The sequence below is a fragment of the Mus musculus genome, chromosome 17, assembly GCF_000001635.26.
Source record: "Mus musculus strain C57BL/6J chromosome 17, GRCm38.p6 C57BL/6J".
In the NCBI taxonomy this organism is placed as follows: domain Eukaryota; kingdom Metazoa; phylum Chordata; class Mammalia; order Rodentia; family Muridae; genus Mus; species Mus musculus.
In genome coordinates this window covers 50,083,788-50,104,145 of record NC_000083.6, presented here as the reverse complement: position 1 = coordinate 50,104,145, position 20,358 = coordinate 50,083,788, and the positions used below count along the sequence as shown (strand labels likewise).

At 44.7% G+C, this 20,358-nt stretch overlaps 1 protein-coding gene across 1 annotated transcript in view; it reads left to right on the top strand.

The window, feature by feature from the left end:
• Rftn1 (raftlin lipid raft linker 1) overlaps positions 1 to 20,358 on the top strand; it is a 197,240-nt gene that overhangs the window by 86,352 nt on the left and 90,530 nt on the right. Inside the window, exon 4 of the mRNA NM_181397.2 lies at positions 17,470 to 17,578. Within this exon, the coding sequence (NP_852062.1) occupies positions 17,470 to 17,578 (109 nt within the window). The remainder of the gene's footprint in view (positions 1 to 17,469; positions 17,579 to 20,358) is intronic.

Here is a 20,358-nt window from a genome sequence, read left to right as displayed (position 1 = left end):
GATCTCTCAGTTTCACCCTGGATGCTGTTGGGCAGGAGGAGGCTGACGGCTAAAGCACGGTCGTTATAAGAAATACTGTCAAAGGTGCTTTCCTCTCCTGGCCAATGCAGTAACAGTCTGTCTCTGCATCAAGAACCCACCACCAACCACCACACAACTGCAAGCAAGCAAAGAGAAGCCCCCAAAGCTGTATCAGCAGGTAGTTGAAGAAATAAAAACAGAAGAAAGCTTATGTGATTAATTTTTAATAGGAACAGATAAGGCAACACTTTTAGCCAAGACTGCCAACGTCTGACAGCCATAAATACTGTTAAACGAAATTATTTAGCTCTGGAAAAAGGAATGAGTGCCTAGTTAATATTTCCCAAGTAGGCACACTGAAGGAGATTTAGCAGAACAATCTATCTGCTTTACTGGTTGGACAAGTGAAGTAGACTGGCTAGAACCACCACAGAAGAAGGACTATTTTAAACTTGGAAGGAGAACACAAAGTTTTTGGCAACTAAGTGGACTTTGGGGAATGCAGTGATATAAAGAGAAAAAACAACTCGATTCAAGCTTATATCCATCCATCCATTCATCTATCCATCCATCTATCTATCCATCCACCCATCTTTCCATCCATCCATCCATCCATCCACTCATCCATCATTCATCCATCCACCCATCTGCCCATCTGTCCATCATCCATCCATCATCCATCCATCTGTCCATCCACCCATCCATCATCCATCCATCCATCCATCTATCCACAGATACCTACTAACGTTGTGGGATTACCATAGATGTTGTTTGTTTATGTCTGGGCCATTGTGACAAACAGACATCACAAATAAAGCAGGTCACTTTTTATTGCTTCCCAGTGCATATATCAGCTATCTATCTATACACTGGCCAATAAATATTCTTAGTAAGTTTAGATTACGTTACATTCTTCTTCTTGTTTTCTTTTTTTAAGGCACACACCTCAGTTTAAAAGGTAGTTTATTGCTAAAAGATGCTAATGATTATCTAAACTGTTAGGAAAATTATGTTAGTAGGTGGGCCTACTCAGCAGGGTTGCCACAAACCACTAGGTTTGTAAAACAGATTACCTGCAAAGAATGATAAAACAGGGGGTTGCAGGGTCTCCTTAAGACTTTGTTCCCTGGTAGGGGAGTAGAGGGCTGAGTTAGATATAGCGCTTGCTTCCCAGGAACCAACAGTCTGGTTGATAAAATTCTCATGACATATCTCTCTTGTCATCCTCCTGCTAAAAGAGAACCTATATTTTAATGTGGGAATTATTTCCTTAGATCTAAAATGATTTTGTCTTTATTATTTTGTGTATATATGTCTGTGTATAAGCACACATGGAGGGGAGAAGACAGTTTGAGGAGTGGGTTCTCTCCTTCCACGGTGTGGATCCCAGGACTCAAACTCAAGTTACCAACTTGGCAGCCTTTACCTGCTGATCCTTCTTGCTGGGCCCTGGATGTCATTTCTGGGCACATGGAAATAATGAGCATGAGGTGGGAAGATTTATTTAAGTCTCATGTGGAAATGCTCTGTAGCACCATGTAGGTAACTGGAGAGCATCTCTACAAATGAAAATCATTACCAAGTCCCCCTAAAGGCCATGCTCAGCCTAGTGACAGTGGCCCTGAACACCAACTTTTGACAGATTTCACTCAAAACCGCAAAAACATTTTCAGCTCTTTTCTTTTGAAACTCATGTTAACTACCATTCCATTTCAAGATGGCAGCCCAAACTGCGCACCTGTGCCAATCATTCTTGAGCTGAGTGTAGTGGATCCAGTTAAAGCCCTTGCTGGGCAAAGTGACTCCAGCATGAATAGCTGATCATGTGATCTTGAATAAGTGAGAAGACGGTACCTCTCTCCCTTGATTCTTTCTTAAAACCACTTAGTGTTTCCTTTATTTTTTTTTCCTTTACACAACGATATAGTTACATTTTGTCTGAATTCTAAGTGTAGTGAAGTTACCTCCTTTTTTTTTTTCTTCTGTGCAGTTCTCCTGGAGTGAGTTGCCAAAGATTTTAAAACTTCAAGGCTAAGAGAAGTTGGTTGTTGAAGTGTCATGTTTTGTGTTGTTACAGTGGTGGATGCAGAAATGTATTAGGATGCTCCGGATCCCAGCCACTCTATTGTTTAGTCCATAAGCAGGGCTCGTTCTGAGCTACTTCATTGAATGGGTAGAGTTTTCATCACTGATGAAGCTACTTGGGCTCAGGTTTCTGAGAGTTGTACCTAACGTGGAGCAAGGACTGGGCTTTTGGTAGGCATTTGCCTTCTGGCCTACGGTTATGAAGCTCATAGGGGAGCTAAACCTGATGCAGACAGCACAGCATGCACATACTCAAAATGGGTAAGTTTTTCAAGTTTCCATGAAACGCAGTACTGCCAAGTGCTTCTACATGGCCAGTGTGCTCTCCTTTGGGACTAGACTGGACTGTAGTTTCCCTGCCTTTGGGAAAGCTAAGTTGGATTGGTTTTACCGTGCAATCCTCTCCAGGGCGGTGCAGTGCTTGTCAGTAGAAAGGCATCTGTGGTAACTCCCTTCTTCCCTTGGAGACCATTCTGTGGCCCATCTGTCTGTTGACTAAGATAATTAACATTGTTTTATGTTGCAAACACCCTTGGAAATTGAATTTTAAAGATAAAAGTGTGTTGTGTAATTTTACTGGCTAACAGTGACTCTAAAGAAGTTCCTATTAGGTCTTAAGAAATTTACCTTGCATGAGCTTTCAACTGTATGCACAAATGTGGTGGTGTCAAAATGGCAGGTAGGTCTTGGCTTGCATCTTTACCACTCAATGCATGAACTAGAAAAATCATAACAATCTTTAAAAGATTCAAATATTAAAGTCATGCCTTGGAATTTAGCTACAATTCTTCACTCAAAAATAATAAATCAATTAATAATAAGTCAATTACAGACCGCTCAGTATCTGGCTGGTTATTTGCCAATAGTGAGATGATATCTTGATAATTCAGCTGCATAGTATGGACTGAAGATAACAGAATATATACATCCATACACACACACACACACGCACACACACACACACACACTCAAACACACACACACACACACACTCAAACACACACACACACACACACACACACTCAAACACACACACACACACTCTCAAACACACACACACACACACACACACTCAAACACACACACACACACGCACACACTCACACACACACACACATACACACTCAAACACACACACACACACACACACTCAAACACACACACACACACACACACACATACACACACATACACACACGCACACACACACACACACTCAAACACACACACACACACACACACACTCAAACACACACACACACACACACACTCAAACACACACACACACATACACACCTTTCATAGGCAAGAATAGCAGTGATTTGCAGCAGGGGTGTTTGTGTATTCTTTTTTGGTTTTTAGAAGAAACATCTAAAGGATGCCCTTCACAGGAAGGGAATGCTTTGTAGACCTTAAGTGGAGCATGAATGCATTACGTTGCCTTTTTCATGGCCCACAAGATAACAGGAACATTTTCTTTGGCATTTGAAAAGGGCAAAATTGGAAAAGTGCAGAATTATATTGGAACTAAAAGGAAAATTCTTTTAAAAAATTATAGCCGCAAGTGTCCCCTTTAAGTGGACTCCATGTCCCTTCATCTCTAATTTTTACCAATTACTTCGACTCTTGGGAGAATTATAGGGCTTCTGGAAAGAGGCTTCATAATCAAGGGAAATGCGCAGAGGGCGAAAGCGTCTACCAGAGTGCGCCCTAGAAAATGTTCGCACTCGAGGCTTGGTGATCAGCGTGGAGCTCACTGATTGTTAGAATCACACGTGGGGAAGAGAGAGTCGACGTGGGCTTGATGGTGATTGACAGGTGTTACTCTGACGGGAAGCCACAGCAGTGGGCTTGTTTCCAGACAGCAGAGAAACCCAGGAAGTTAGAAGCTTGATTCTGCAATCTGAGCAGAGAATAAATAAGTAGATGTCTGTTTAGTGGAGTTCATTATTGTGGATTCAGAAATAGGAAGGCTGCCCACTAGTTCCTCAGCTCCCCAAGGTGTGTGTCAAACCTGATTAACTGTCTGCTGCCCCTTCACGGCCCCCCCGGGAGCTCCTCGGTATCACCCAGCCTACTCTAATTTATTCTTCTTATTTCCCGGGTCCCCAGGAACAACACCCTTTCCGGTGTGTTAAAGTCACAGGATTCCTTGTTAATTATTGTGTTTGCACTTTCCTTAATATGCTAGCATCAAGCCGTGTCCTCCAGGGAAAAGAGGTTTTTTTTTTCCCCCAATCCACACCCCTAAACGGCTGGCTCCACTCTTCCTCCAGAGTGTCAGCCTTTGTCCAAAGTGGAGGAAAGAGAAGAGATGCATTTCTTTGCGTAGAGACAGACGCATCTCCCCTGGTCTCCGAGCTGGCTCTGGTTGCATGGGTCTTTCCCAGTGTATTTTTATTTTTGTAAAATTAGCATTCTCGTGCTTTCCAGTGTTTCCCCGCTAGTATTCCAGAGTGGTAGAGAACAGGGAGCAGGCAGCCCCCACGCAGAGGCAGGAGCACTGCCTTTCTTTGAGTTGCCTGTTGATGGTGAAATATATATGAATGCCACAGTACTCTGAAGCACCTGCGTCTGTTTTTAAATAAAATAAGGCCCCTTCCTCCTACACGGGCACTCACTCTTCAAACATTGGATTCTCTAGGAGGGAGATTTATTCTGTGGCACTGAAGGGGGCCAGAGGGGACACTGAGACACGATTTTGATGGCATACAGAACAGTAACTCAGTTGCAAATACTTTCATTAAAGTGTTTGCGACTTGTATGTCTTAGTTATACTAAATTTAAGAATTCAGATGGTCTTACCTTAAATCTTCCTGACAAACTTTTTATTTTTTTTATATAAGTCTTTTCTTCTCTTTGACAGTGTGATGGACTTTACGGGTGGTCGTACTAATTAAACACTAATTAAATTTTAAGTTTTCAATAAGAATACAATAAGAAGCAGGTGAGAAATAACTTTCAGTAGACATCAATATGATGAATGTCCTTCTAGTCTGTGCAAGTGTTTTATATAATACTTTAAATGGTTGAGAGATAGACCCCCCCTTTTTTTAGAGTTTTTTTTTAAAGGTTTTTTTGAGACAGGGTTTCTCTGTATAGCCCTGGCTGTCCTGGACCCTTTTTCACATAGATGTAAATGCTAGGAGGTGGATCATTAATTTTCTTCCTATTCATCCACCATGAGCTGGAACTTAACACGGCTACAAAAACTTTAAAATCCAAATTAGAAACTCATATTCATACAACACCTGTTTCTGAGGGTCCGAGAGTCCTTTGCTACATTCCTGTGTGTACTGAGTATCATAATTAATTCTCAGTGTATCTTAATGATGGTAGTTTTTGTTGCAATGTTGGTTGAAGACACTGTTATGTGTTCAGCTAAGATTTCATACATAACCCATTTGTAGCAAAAAGACATTATTATTTTCCCTTATTACCAGCTTTCCACTTTATATCCCAGAAAAGGGAAGCAGGACTTATTGATGACTTTGCGGTACTGAGATGGCGTGGGTGAAGGTCACGTGGGAGAGCACCTAAGACTCTCAGTGTAGAAAGACACCACCTTTGGCCTCACAGGCCCTGAGGCTTGTGGAAGTGGCCTTGGGGAATCCCGGGAATCCCCCCAGGTCTGTGGAGGGACTACAGGAGCAGAGGCCACGCTCACCCCCAGGCTGGTCTCCACACGGAACTGCTGGCACTGACTGTGTGGAGCTTCTGAGGTGGTCATGCCTCTGGCTGCCAGGGTCTGGTCACATTCTGCAGGGGATAGTGCTGGGCCCGAATGCATCATTGTCTCTCCACTCTGTCTAAGTGAACATGTGCGGGTGAGGTGCCTTCTGTGTCTTGTGAATGAGTTGCCTTTTTTTTTTTTTAATTGAGAGGAGGAGGAGGTGAGATCATCTTTGCAGAGGGAAGTTTATGGTACATGTGCATCCTTTGGTATGTTCATTCTTAAACCCATATTGCTTAAGTTCCCAGAATTGCTGTGCCCACTAACCCAGATCATACTGGAAATGAAAAACCTACTTGCCCACTGCAGATGTGTTTGTATGGCTTAACCGTCTTTGTCAGTCATCACGAGAGCAGCTTCCTACTACAGAGCCCTTGCACACTGCGTCACTAAACAGCACTGTCTTTATTCTTGAAGCTGAAATGAAGAACAGGAACCCCAGAAGGGACACCTGTGCGGGTTGCCATGAGTGTAGAGGCGAAGATTCTCTATGACTGTCTACTTTTAAGACTGTTGCTCTCTTAGTGATTAGGGCTAGCCGTAGGCTTGGGGTTACATGTTAGCGTAGAGTTTTTCAACCTTGATGTTTGACATTTTTGGATAGGATCATTGAGTGGCACTGCCTGGGCCTCACAGGGCGTTTTTTGGCATCTGCATGTTGATAACTCATTCCCATCCCGTGCTTGTAGCAGTCACAGGTGCCTCCAGATGTGACCAAACATCTGCTGGTGAGCAAGACTGCCTCCAGTTTAGAATGCCTGAGTTAGTTACCTGCAAGGCAGACCTCTGCCTTTATTCTTTATAGGGAGCCACCTTAGCCGAAAAACATTTTCTATACTCACCTAATCTTACCACCGAATGAAATGGCAGGTTAGTTATGATGAGGTGTTCCATGTATGTCCTAATTTGTTCCTGATTTTTAAAAAGATATTTATGTTTGATCGTGTGGGTGTGTGGATAGATGCATGACTGCAGGTACCTGTGGAGGCCAGGAAAGGGCATCAGATCCCCCTGGGCTGGAGTTATAGGTGGTCTTGAGCTCTTGAGCATGGGTGCTGGGAACTGAACTTAGGTCCTCTGAAGGAACAGCAAATGCTCACAACCCCGAGCCGTCTCTCGAGCTCAAAGGTTCTTTATTGTTTCTTTCCTTTATTTATTGGGTTCTGCATTATCTTTCTCCCTTGCTGGGGATCAGACCCAGGGACTCACACTTGCTAAACACATTCTCTACCTGACGTATATCCTCAACCCTTATCATATTAAATGATTACCATAAATGTGTAGCATGTATAGTAGTAAGAGAACAATTCTTCAGGATCATGGTCACTTCTGTTCTTTTTTTTCTTCTTCTTTTTCTTTTTTCTTTTGTTTTATACGAAGCCTAGAGTGATTTTCTGCAGGTCACAGTAAAACCCGCTGAAACTGTAATTACATTAACATAGTAATTTGAGGATAATTTTCACCTTCTATTTTCAAGAACACGGGGTTCAATATTATTGTTAGAAGTAACTCGCTAGAGCTTTGGAGTCATTTTGAGATCTCTGTGCTAGGTTGGCACGAGTGACATGTGTGGAAAAGACACACCCAGCCCAGAGGGGGAACAGAGACTACTTTTTATAGTTATTTTCAGAGACTTTAGGAGGAAAATGGAGTCAGTAGTCTGTGCTGTTTGGGTACTGATCAAGTTGTAGGTGTCCTGGCATCAGAAGCAACCTGCTCATCCAGTATGGAGCAGGGAGGCTCTCTGGAAATGGCTGCGTTCAGAGGAACACTTTCAGCTAAGATCTCCAAAAGGTTGGTCTGTGAATTATTTTAACTAAAATAGTCTATTATGGTAAGGTGAAGGCGAAAAGGCAAAATATCTCATGTTCTCTCTCTCTCTTTTTTAGAAAGATATATTCTTATAAAGATTTATTAAAATTTATAATTAATAGCAAGTTTAACGGTGTATGCGTGCAGTAGGGGTAGGTACCTCCATTGGATAGAGTTGTTAGAGCCCCTGGAGCTGGAGTTACAGGTGGATGTGAGCCACCTGATGTGCATGCTGGGAACTGAACTTGGATCCTTTGCAAGAGCGGAATACACTCTAAACCACTTCATGTTTTCTCTTATGTATAGAGTATAGTTAATGTAGATTTAAAATATATATGTATATATGCATACGACATTACAGGGGAAAAGGAATGAGCAGGAAGGAAGAAATAGCTGGGGGAGGGAAGGACTGTGGGGTACGTACGAATAAAGTACAATGATATATATGTGTAAGAATGTCAGATAACTCATAAAATGTGCACATGGCTTTAGAAGTCCTATGATGTGATAGCAGATTGAGAGTAATAGCCCTGTTCTAGTCACCCATCCCCAGACACAGAGAAATGGCTACCTCAGCTCTTAATAAGAGGTTGGGGGGTGTGGGGGGGGCACAGAGTGAGTTTAAGTACCACATCTATTAAGATCTAACTTGAAATGTAAAATTACCGAAAAGCCTTTTTGAAACATACACAGCCTTCCATTATATTTAAGAAGGAGCCTCATTTCAAGTGGACATCTGTGCCTTGAGATGCCAGCTTTAGTCATGCAGACTTCCTGTGGTCACCAAGGATAATGCTTGTTCCACTTGTCTCTCAGCCCCTCGGTGTTCTAACGGCTTGTTTGTATGCTTTAAGGCATATGTGAGACATTAGTGTCTCATACAAGCTTTTCCTTAAAGGAGATGTGGTTAAAATCATGTAGAGACAGTGAACCCAAAGGAAGCCTCAGGGTCAGACTTGTGGTTTCTGAGGAAAAGGTTTGCTGCTCCAAGTGTGGCTGGTGGGACAGAAGTGTCAGCATCTCCAGTCCAGGGTCAGCATCTCCAGTCCAGGGTCAGCATCTCCAGTCCAGGGTCAGCATCTCCAGTCCAGGGGCAGCATCTCCAGTCCGGGGGCAGCATCTCCTGTCCAGGAGCAGCATCTTTAGGGAGTTCCTTCAAAATTTCAGGTTCTCAGACACCCCCCTCCCCTTATGTAGAAACAGCATCTGCATTTTGGTAGACTCCAGATGAATGGTGGGTACATTCAAGTGTAAGGACAGAGCTAAGCATACGTACACATTTGCATCAAAGTTGGTTGTGCTTAGTTTTTGAAAACAACTTTCTGAATGTCTAGCCTACATGTATGTTTGTACACTGCGTGTATGTGCAGGGTCTGTGGAAGCTAGAAGAGGGTGCAGGGTCCCATGGAACTGGGGTTATAGAAGGCTGTGAGCACCCAACCACATGGGTGCTGGGAACTTGGAACCCAGGTTCTATGTGTGAGCAGGAGGTATTCTTACTATCAGAGCCATTTCTCCAGCTCTGGGACTGATGGGACTTTAAAATGCAAGCTCCCCTCTGAGTTGCACTGGACACATTTCTTCAGTGACCTCATTGGTTGCTGCAGATATAGAGTGTTTTGGTCCCCTGTCTCAGGCAGGTGCTGGGGTGTAGGTGGGAGAAACTAGAAAAGCAGAAATAGCAGCAGTCTTGAACATGGAAACTGTAATTATGTGCAAGCTGAGTGACTTTCTGTCACTCAGCTGACTGTGGCCCATAAAAACACCTGGGGACCACTCATGGGTAGCTATCCTTTCTATTCATGCATTGCAGATGTGGGACTTTTCCTGAACCAGCAAATGTTAGGAAGACTTGATTTTACTCAGTTGTTGTGTTCCTGATAAGATGCTATTAATTATGCATTATTAGGAACATTCTTTCTTTTCACTTTCTGTGTGTCTTTCGTGAGAGGCTGCAGGAGTCCGAGAGAGAGAGCAGGCCTCTTCCTATGGCTGTTCCCCATGGTTTCCTCTGGTTTTTTCTGTATCCCAGAGGGTTGAGAGAAAGGATCTTCATTTACCTTTGTGGCCTTTCGAGGCAAACAACAAAGGCCTTGAACTAGTTGTGAGTTGTTAGGTGGTTTGTCTAGCAAAGAGGCAGCCCTGACTGTAAGCTCTGAGACAGGATGTGGCAAGATTTTCTCTAAAGTCGCGGTGTAGTATGTTGATGCTAAGCTGTAACAGACACTCACTTGGCAGCACACAGCTCCTTGAGAGTGTGTGGCGACAGTGTCATCATATCCAGAATGTTCCTATAGATACCCAACCTTTATGACAGAAGTAAGTATCTGCTGGGGGCAGGGGCCAGGGACATCAGAAGGGGCAGTAACTTGGCTGGCACATTTTCCATCCCGCTTCCTCCTGGGCTCCCCTGGTGCTCCTATAGCTGCAGTCATTAAAGATCCATGGCGCTCGCTCTCGTGTTCTCTCTCTCTCTCTCTCTCTCTCTCTCTCTCTCTCTCTCTCTCTCTCTCTCTCTCTCTCCATTCTTTTCCCTCTCAAGCATTTTTAAACCTTCAGCGTAGTGTTAGGGGAACTTTGAACTCCATTGCTCTCATTTCATAATCCTCTTTTTCCTGATTATTCCAGAATTATCTTAGTAACAGCTTGATTTATTATCCTCCCTCAAGCCACCAAAGACAGGGTGAAGAAGTGCCTAAGATGTCTCTCTTACTAACTACTCTCTCCTTGGAAATCTTTCCATTCTTCCTGCATCACACTGTGCCACCAGCTTAATCTGGTGCCATCTTGCACTTCCTATTGGGATGAGGGGAAACTCCATTTGTTCCCTATCCACTGCTTTAGGCGTCAGTGGCAGCCCTCCCCAGGGTCATTCTATCAGTGAGTTAATCTATGCATCTGCTACCCACTACTGGCATAGCTACGTAACAAGTTCGCCTGTGCTCATGGCTCTTTGCCAGACAGATTTGTATTTTATCTTGTTCCAACTGTTTGTTTTCTAGCCAGAACTTTGCCAATCTCTATCCTCTATGGCCCTATGACTAATCTCCAAACAGTCTTAAAGACACTGCTCTTCTGCTCCTTGATTTAAGGAGTAAGTAATTCCTGATCCTAGACAATAGAAATAATCCTCACACTTCTGATCGAATACAGATTGTTTTATTAATTATTTTATTATTAATATTTGTATTCTTTATTAACGTGTGTGTGCACATGTGCATGAGTGTGAGCCTGCCTGTGCCCATTTGTATACGGAGTACAGAGAGACCAGAGGCATTGGATAATCCCTGGGCGCTGGAGTTGGGTGCTGGGAATTGAACCCAAGTTTTCTCCCAGAGCAGCAAATGTTCTGCTGTCTCCTAAGCCATCTCTCCAGCCCTTGCGTTGTCCTTTTCTTAAGGGCGGTATCTGACTTGATGCCACCAACCCCAACTGGCTTACTCTTCACTGCTCACTTAGCCTGCGTCTTATATAACCCAGGCCCACATGACCAGGGATGACGCTGCCCGCAGTGGGCTGGGCATTCATTCCCACATCAGTCATTAATTAAGAAAATGTCCTGGCAGAGCTGCCTACAAGCCAATTTTTCGTTTGTTTGTTTCAATTGAGATTCTCTCCTTTCAGATTTTAGCTTGTGTCAAGTTGACGAAAGATAACCAGCACAGATCTATTACTGGCTCATTTCTTTCTCTACTATTTAAAAAAAATAGCTAATCTGACCTTGCTAATTTAACCTGGTGTTTTGGAGGAAGAGAGAGAAGAAAGGATTGGCTGGAATGGATGGGTGTTAACCTCTCTTCCTGTTTCCCAGGGATAAAGCATTTGTTTTAGACAACTGACATTTACTAAGTAACTTTTTATCTGACTGGGGAAGTGCTCCAGTCTAAGTTGTTTCTTGTTTCTGCTTCTCGTGATTATTTCTAAATAGAGAAAAGATGACTCTGCTGGCAAGCTACACAACCTCTTGTTCTTTTTATGGCTGAAATGTAAGCTTTGCCTGCTGGCTTAGGAAAGAGGGAATAATTTAGATTTATCTTTGAAATGACGTAGGTCGTGACATCTAAGATTATCGACGTGAGATCTGTTACATGTTTATTACTTAAAAGTCGTGAGTATCATAGCTCTCTGCCATGTGTTTATTACTTAAAGGAAGAGCTGATCATTTTTAAAGATTTTTTTTTTCAGTAGCTTTAGATTAGATTTGCCCTCCAAAGGCCCAAATGAGCTCAGCTTACAAGTTATGCTCATTTTGTAAGAAGAATTCAGGGCTTCTGGTATTTTCCCTTGCAATCACTTCAAATATTTATTGCAACACGTAGTAACAGGATTTACTTAGAAATGGATATATTTAGTGGCTTGAAGAGGGCAATTCCCAAACTATGAGGATGCCTTTGGAGTGGCTGAAGTCAGACACCCTCTACTCTCCAGTGCCAAGCACATGAGAGGCCCGTGCAGGGACAGACCAGAGAGCTCCCTTCAGTTTTCCCGAGGTTGCTTCTAGGAGACAATCCAGAAGCCTATTTGCCTCTAAAGGACCCCAGGCATCTTGAACCAATCCCGTGTCGTATCTTGACAGTCTGTCAATTTAGCAGAATACTCAGATATCAAAGGCACACAAAGACCTTCAGCCCTGTGCCGTTGAACTAGGATTTGGAAGAATATGCAAATTAGAGTGAGGATGCTGAGTGAAGTTCGTGCAAGCAATTGACAGAGTGGCTTCTCCCAACCTCAACAACACGCTGCCTTAATGGACTTCCACAAGATGGTCCCTTCAGATAGTTCCTTTTTGTAGATTTACTGTAATCTCTTCCTTGCTTCCCTTGGTTCCTAGAATGGTGTTTTGGGAATACTGGAAGATCTCAGCTGGTCTCAGGCTTTAAATACCACATGGATGCTGATGCTGTAAATCTCCAGCCACCTGACTTGGAGAGTGTGTGTATCCTTCCTTCTCTCTCCCCCTCTCTCCCTCTCTCCCTTCTTCCTTTCCTCCTTCCCTTCCTCCATCCCTCCCTCCCTCCATTCCTTCCTTCCTAACACAGAGTCTTGTGTAGTTCAGGCTGGCCTTGAACTTGTGCTACAGTTGAGTATGGCCTTGAACATTTGGTTTTCCTGACTCCACCTCCTGAGTCCTGGGATTATAGGTGTGCACCACCATGCCTGGTTCACTCAGCAGTTAGGATTAAACCCAGGACTTTACAAACACTAGACAAGTAGTCTGCAAATTGAGTCGCAGTCCTAGCTTCAGACTTGAATGTATTTTCAACGGTCTGGCAGACATTTCTACGTGGATGTCATCTGGATATGTCACATTTATCACTGATGGAATCGAATTGTCCATCTTCTTCCCCTGCCAAGCCTGGGCCAACCAAACACCCCACACCCCCATTGTGATTCATCCCTCTAACTGCAAAGGCAACAATCCATTGGAGTCATCTCATCTGCTTTCAACCAGCCCCTTGGGTATTATAAAGATGCCACCGTGAAAGCAGTCAGAGGCCATTGCTTTTCGCCATTACCAAACTGCTTGGAAAGCTAGCATGTACTGACTGGACCACTCAAGCTGGAAGGCGAGGATCCTTTTAAAACTATCAAGCCATGTTACATCTGTGCCCTTCCCTGTTCTTCTGACTAAAGGCTCTGTTTTCTCTGTGTCCTGGGAGGTGTGTATAACCCTGTCCCTGTGGGCTTTTTAATAGACAGTAGTCACCACAGTCCTACCCACCAGGAGAGCAACTGAAGCCCAGGAAGTTTGAGGAAACTGTCTCAAGGCTTAGGGTAGATGTGACACCTTTCTAGCTAGCTCCGGATCCTTCGCCTTCTGAACTACAAGACCGCTTATGAAGTTTGGGCCTGGAAGACAATAAATGCATGTCACAGTGTGTCCCTGAGCTTCTCCAGGCTTCCATGTATGTGGTATTAATTTTCAAACAGGACAACCTAGGAGGCTATGTCAGTCCCATGTCCCCACAAGGATCACATTGTGACCCTCTGTCTTCCTTATGTTTGAATCCATATCTCTCTGTCCATTCTAGAAGTCCAGACATCTGAGCTCCAGGCTAGGGGGAAGTAGGTGTTTCCCGTGTCCTTTTCTAAGACCACATGGCCTTTTGAGAGTGTGTATGGCCTTTTCCTCGGGAAAACATCCCACAGGGTGACAACAGGAGACTCTGGTCACTGCTTATTGCTTAGAAGCTGGCTGTACTGAATACCTGTCCCCTTACACTGTGATTTCCCTCAGAGACCAGACCCTGGCTCCTGGAGGCTCCTACTCAGAGCCACTTCTTTCTCCCAGGGTGGTTTCCAGGGACACAGCATACTGGTTACCATCCTAGGCTATGCTTGATCAGCCAGCCTTACCAGGCCTGTCCTACAAGAGGGCATTGTTGAACAGAATGCCCCCATGTCTTCCTCCTTAGGGCCTGAAATAGTTGTGTTCTGTGATGTTATGTCACACCGAGCGGCTTACAGCAGGGCGTACTTGCTGTCTAAAATTCTGTGGTATTTCTGCTGTGCTGGCAGTTTTAACTAATGCCACGACCTAAAGTCTCCTGAGAAGAGATCCTCAGTTGAGCAATTACCTAGGTCGGGTTCTTGATCTTTAAACTGATGTAGAAGGAGCCTCTTGTGCTTGGCACCAGTCCTTGGGCAGGTGCTCCTGAACACTGGGAGAGGAGAAGGTAGCCTAGGGCACCTGTGTGAGTAGCCTGCTTGCATTCATTTCTGTGCTCGTGACCGTGGATGTGATGCGACTAGGGGCATAGCATCCTGCCTTGTCTTCCCTTCGATGACAGACTGAGACCTGAGATTATAATCTTAATGGCCATTTATAAAGAACTATATGTACCTGATGCCAGTCTCTACATATACAAGACCTGGGATACTGGCATGCTTGAGTGTGCGTGTGTGTGTGTGTGTGTGTGTGTGTGAGAGAGAGAGAAAGAGAGAGAGAGAGAGAGAGAGAGAGAGAGAGAGAGAGAGAGACAGAGGGAGAGAGAGAGAGGGAGAGGGAGAGAGAGAGAGAGGGAGATCAGCATTAGGTGTTACTCAAAGAATTGTTTATCATTTATAGGTAGGCCTCTCACTGGGACCTGGGGTATAATGACTAGGCTAGGCAGGATGGCCACCAAGGGCTCCACAGGCATTCATTTGCCTCTGCCTCCCTGGTGCTGGGATTATAAACTCTGCCAAGCCTGGATTTTTACAAGGGTTTTGGGATTGAGCTCAGAGCCCTTCCTCAGGCTAGTAGGACTAAATATCTCTTAGCACTCTCGTCCCCGTTTTAGTCTCTGCCATTTGAGATGCCACATCACACAGATGACAGTATGTTTTGTCTAAGTCTCTTTCACAGATCTGGATTTTTCTGTCTTAGATTTTTCTAGGGGAAGAAGTAAGAACGTGGTTAAATCTCTGGCCAAGTATTGAAGCAAGATGACTGGGTTCTGAGCCAGATAATTCTGTTAGAATCAGTTTATTCCAGACGGACTGGTTTGAAGTCAGTTTATTCGTTTACATGTCAGACAGTATGCTACCTCAGAAAGGCTATGCTAGAGGAAGCACTGAAATAAAAAATAACCTGTTGTAGGTTGCTTAATGAACCACAGTCTCACACCTGGGTACACCAAAGCCTCTTTAAATTTTTTCTCTTTTAAATTTTATGTAAATCATACCCAGATGGTTAATGGAAGCATAAATTGCGTTTTACCAAGGTAAGTGGAAACCTTGGAGCTTCATTTTTAAACTATCATAACAAACATTAATTCATAATTACTCTATTGTTAGTGCTGTGTGTGTGTGTGTGTGTGTGTGTGTGTTATATGATGATGATGTGTGTGGTGATTGTGTATGTGTGGTATGTGATTGTGTGTATGTGTGGTATGCAATTGTGTGTGTGTATGGTATGTGATGATAATGTGTGTGTGTGTGTGTGTGTGTGTGTGTGTGTGTGTGTGTGTGTGTGTGTGTTGAAAGGCGTCTGGTATGCCAGGAAGGCCACTCAGTCCTCAGCTGGGGCAGAGCGGCTGGGCATCTGGTAGGAGCCCTGTCGTCAACCACCTAGGATAAGCACCATCCTGTGTTGATTCTCCTCTGTATATCATGTTGCTTCAGACCTGATGGGCCTAAGAAACTCCAACTTCTGACATCAAGCAGCTTCCAGGGGCTCCCCCAAGGCATGCTGTTTCCACACAGAAGTCCACAGAGAGGTGACTGTGAGTGAGTGGAGTCTCTCTCTGGTGGCTGCTTGCCCATGCTTCTCCTGATCGAAGGTCCACTTGTGTGCAGGGTCAGGGAGGGTTTGAATTGGGGACCAGCCAGCTCAGCCATCAGTGAGTTGGGTGAACCAGGCTTGCTGGCAAGCCTCTGTAGTCATGCCAAGAGCCAAGGCCTATAACTCTAACCATCCTTCATTACGCTCTGCTTCTCCAGAATTTCTGCTTGGAGTTGCCTTATAGTCTTTTAATTTCTATTACATACACACACACACACACACACACACACACACACTAGTGCACATGTGTGGTGCACACATATACATGCATGCTTTTGTATACATATGTGGAAGTCAGAAGACAGCTTGTGGGAGTAAGTTTGCTCCTTGTGCATGTGGGTCTCAGGGATTTCACTGAGCTTGGCAGCAAATTCCTCTCCCTTCTGAGCCACCTCACTGGCCCATCCCAGACTAACTTTGATTGATTTACCTTTTATTTTGGTAGGTGTTACCAGCTTCTCCTTGGTAAGGGTTGAGCTCTTTAATGGCCTTACCAATTCATTTTCTAAATTTGTTTTCTTTGTCAAAGATGTTCCCTAAATTTCATTGAAAATTGCCTTCTAAATTTCTTTTCTTCATTGAAAAAGAAGACTTCAGAGTTATAGCTGACATCACTTTTAATCACTTTTAATCATATTGTTGCCTCAAGATCTGTCCTTGAGAGGCTGCTCCATCCAGAGGCCACCGCTGGGATTGGCTATGTGTGTCAGTTGCTAAGCCTTTTCCCAGAAGATGGAGACCAATGGAAGTATGTTACATGAGAGCCCCCTCCACCCAAATGTCGTTGTTTTGTCTACTGTATAAGCCACATTGCCTGTACCTTTCATTCTATGATGATGTCTTACACAGAGACCAATTCTAAGCGGATCCCTTCTCTTCCTCTCTCCCACCTCTTATAGCCTTCCTCCTCTTCTTCTCTCCCTCCTTCTTTCATCCTTCCTCTCTTTCTTGTTTTTCTTTCTTGTCCGTCTTTCTGTCTGTGTCCTGTTATAAAGGGGGCAAACCATCCCCTGCCAAGCCAAGTTTCTTGATGTTGTGATGCCAAGTTGTCAGGACAGCCTTTTAGCAGTAAGTTGCCAAATTCACAGATTGCAGTTAACTCAGGACCGGTTCAGCCTCTCTGCAGGTGGTAGGCAGTGTCACATCAAAGGAAACCAACTGAGTCAGAAAAGCTGCACCGCAGGTGGCCCTGCCTCAGTGGTCTGAACCAGCCTGCTTTAGGCTGGAAGAGGTTACATCCTGTCTTTGAGATTCCAGGCTGGCTGTAATGTCTCAATCCTCCATGTGCTGAGATCATGCCCATGCCCAGCCATCCTGGAGATCGTTCAGTGGCATAGAGATACATACATACATACATACATACATACGTGCAAGTGTGCATGTACGTACATATGTGTGCGCGCGTGCATGCATGTCTGGTTTACCACAACTTGTTTTCCAGCACTGCTGCCTCGTCGTTGACCTTCAGGAAAGATGTGGAGGCTTCGTTACCTATCCTGTGATTCTTTTTATAAAAGGAGACGATGCAGAATTTCATTCTCTGTTCCTCCAGGTCTCAGAAGGCTGAGCTTCACGACGAAGGCTACACCCTGGAATTGGATTACTGCTCCTCCTTAGAACACCTGGCCGACCAGAAGCTCATCCCAGAGTTCATTAAGAAGGTAAGAACCACACTGTGACAGTGACGAAAGGAACAGCTCCCAGAGCGGGCGCCTGAATGGATGCGCTGCAGAGCGGGTAGCTGGTTAGCTACACTGCAAGAGAACAGCTGGAGATGACTTCTGCTGAGGCTGGGGCAACCCCAGTCTTGTCTTCTAGTGCTAGAGTTGGATCCCGGTCTACAGGCCTACAGGCTCACTACTGAACACACTCAGACCCTTGAATGGGTCTGACTCACAGAAACTACCACCCCCATAGGGCAGTTTTCCCTTTCCACCTACATTGGTGAGTGATTTCTCTCCTGCAGCTCAAATCTGACCCATCTGCCTCTAAGTCATGGTGATTCTCCTCCTCTTCCCCTCTCTCTCACAATCTTAAAAGTCCCTCCTCCATCTCCTTGCCAACCAATGGCTGTACAGCAGTTCTTTATTACCAATCAAAGTCAACTGGGGGGAGGGTGAAGTGCAGGTCAGGAGCCCTCAGGTCTAGAAGCAGCTTTTGGGAGCCGAATTAAGACAAAGCATTTGAACCAATTCCCAACGCCACCTCTTCCTTGCCCTGGGGTCTTTGTTGTTTTTTCCCTTCCTAACTTGGGAACGAGCCATTGTACCAGGAAACATTGCCCACCTGCAGGGACTGTCTGCCACCTAACCTAGAAGTGCTGCTTGGTGGCTTTGAACTTGTTCTGTGTAGGAGGTGCTCAAGGGCATCTCCACACCCAATCGCAGGCACAATTTGAATTCGACATGACCTTTGCACTCACGACTGGGGCTCAGCTCTTTCCTCCTGTGTATCTTGTTTTCTTTTATGTAGTCATCCAGTGTGCTGCTATGGGCCCAAGGCCACGTCCAGAGAGTCCTGACACTAACCTATATGTACAGACCGTCGTACGACATTCCTGTGCACTGTGGAAGGTCGGGGATAGCAAGTATTTTTTGTTTTGTTTTGAGATAGACTCTTATGTAGTCTAAGCTGGCCTCGAAGTCACTATGTAGCAGAGAGTGGCCCTGGAGTTCTAATCCTCCTTGCCTTTTTCTCCATAGTACTGGGATTATGGGATGTATCACCAAGTCTGGTTTCTGTACTAGGAGTTGAACTGAGAATCTTGGTCATTCTAAGCAAGCATTTTGCCAAACTGAGCCACATCTTCCACTGTCCTGTGTTTTATTGTAAACGTCTTCTGTGTGTGTGTGTGTGTGTGTGTGTGTGTGCTCGTAGAAATGAGTAATAGCTCTTGTAACTGAGCCTTATGCTCTGGTCACGCACAGGAGCCATCCTATTTTATGACTGGCACTCAGTAGGTTTTTTTTCACAGCACCACAGACATGTGAGTGACATGATGAACAATGACATTGTGGAAGCTTTGATGTGACTAAGTAATGAGGATTTTTCAGGGCCTTTATCATCTCATGGAACCACAGTGGTGCCTGCAGGCTGTTTTTTGACATGTCATAAGGAAACTGACTGTAATTGACCCTTACAAGTCCAAACAGCCACTTGAGGTCCAAATAGCTAGTGACTGAGTTTTCTAGTAAGCCTTGCTGATTGTCAACTTTGAGCCAGGAACAGAACGTGATGTGGAGTGGAGCACAGACTCACTGTGATCCTGATGGCTGGGTAGGCACGGTGGGTGAGCGTTTGCTGGGAGGAAGCAGCTGAACTGAAGCACAGGTGGCAGAGGCTGCCTGTGTGATACAGGGATGGGAGAGGTGCTGAGGCTGAGATGGGAGGTAGGAGGACCAGTTGGTGACATGGCTGTGTGGGGACAGGACGAGGAGTCTCCAAGCTTAGGTGAGAGACCGAGGCGGTGGGAGCAGTTGGGACCAAAGCCTCATATACAGGCAGAGAAGAGGCCAGAGAGAGCCAGCTCTCAGCAGAGAGGGCTACATTATGAGGGATTTTGCAGAAGGGTGGAGAAGTGAGATTTCCTTTAAGGGTTGTTTCTTTTCTTCCTTCATTTCACTGTCTGCATCTGTTGAGCTTTCAAGGCTCCAAGGCCCTGGGAGTAATCACTCACATTGGGAGGAGCCCCAGACCAAGAGCCAGGTGAGCCCTCCAAGAGTCAAACTTAGATCATTTTGCTAGGACCATGAAGGGCGTTTCTACTTTGGCAAAATTTAGAAGATTATTTAGAAATGGAGATGGGTTTGTTTGTGTTCACTCGTGAATACACAGTGTTTTTCTAAATCATGTAAGTATCTACATTAGTAAGGCCATCTTCTTTGCAAATAATACTCTAAAAGAGTTGGATAGAGACATCTTAGAATCTGCAATTGCTAATGACCTGAAGCATGGGGACATGTGATTACACCTTGGTTGCTTGAGATAGCTGCGGTGGCGGGGTGGTGGGGGGAAGCTGTGGGGGAGAGGTTTCATATGCTGTCTCCAGTGTGCTCATTTGTAAACTACTCATAAGTGCCTTGGCCAGAACCAACCAAGATCATTGTATGGTAGACCCGTTGCATCAGGTGTTCAGGAAGTGGCACTCTGCTCTGTGGGCTACTTGGCTGTTGTGCTTCCAGAATGCATCATTTGTATAGGGTCTAAGCCCTGGAGGATATCAGCTGTATCTTACTTAACTTTTAATGCTCCCTCTTATCCCAGCAGTTTCTTTATCCACTCGTGGTATGTGTGAGTGAATAGGCACCAGTGCTGAGGATCACTCAATGATTGGTTATAATTGCACCTGCTCATTCTGTATGCTTAATAGAAACCCTGGGTCTTGTGGATAGTTAGTGACTGATTCACTGCCATTCAGGTAGGAGATGAAGGCATTCCCAGG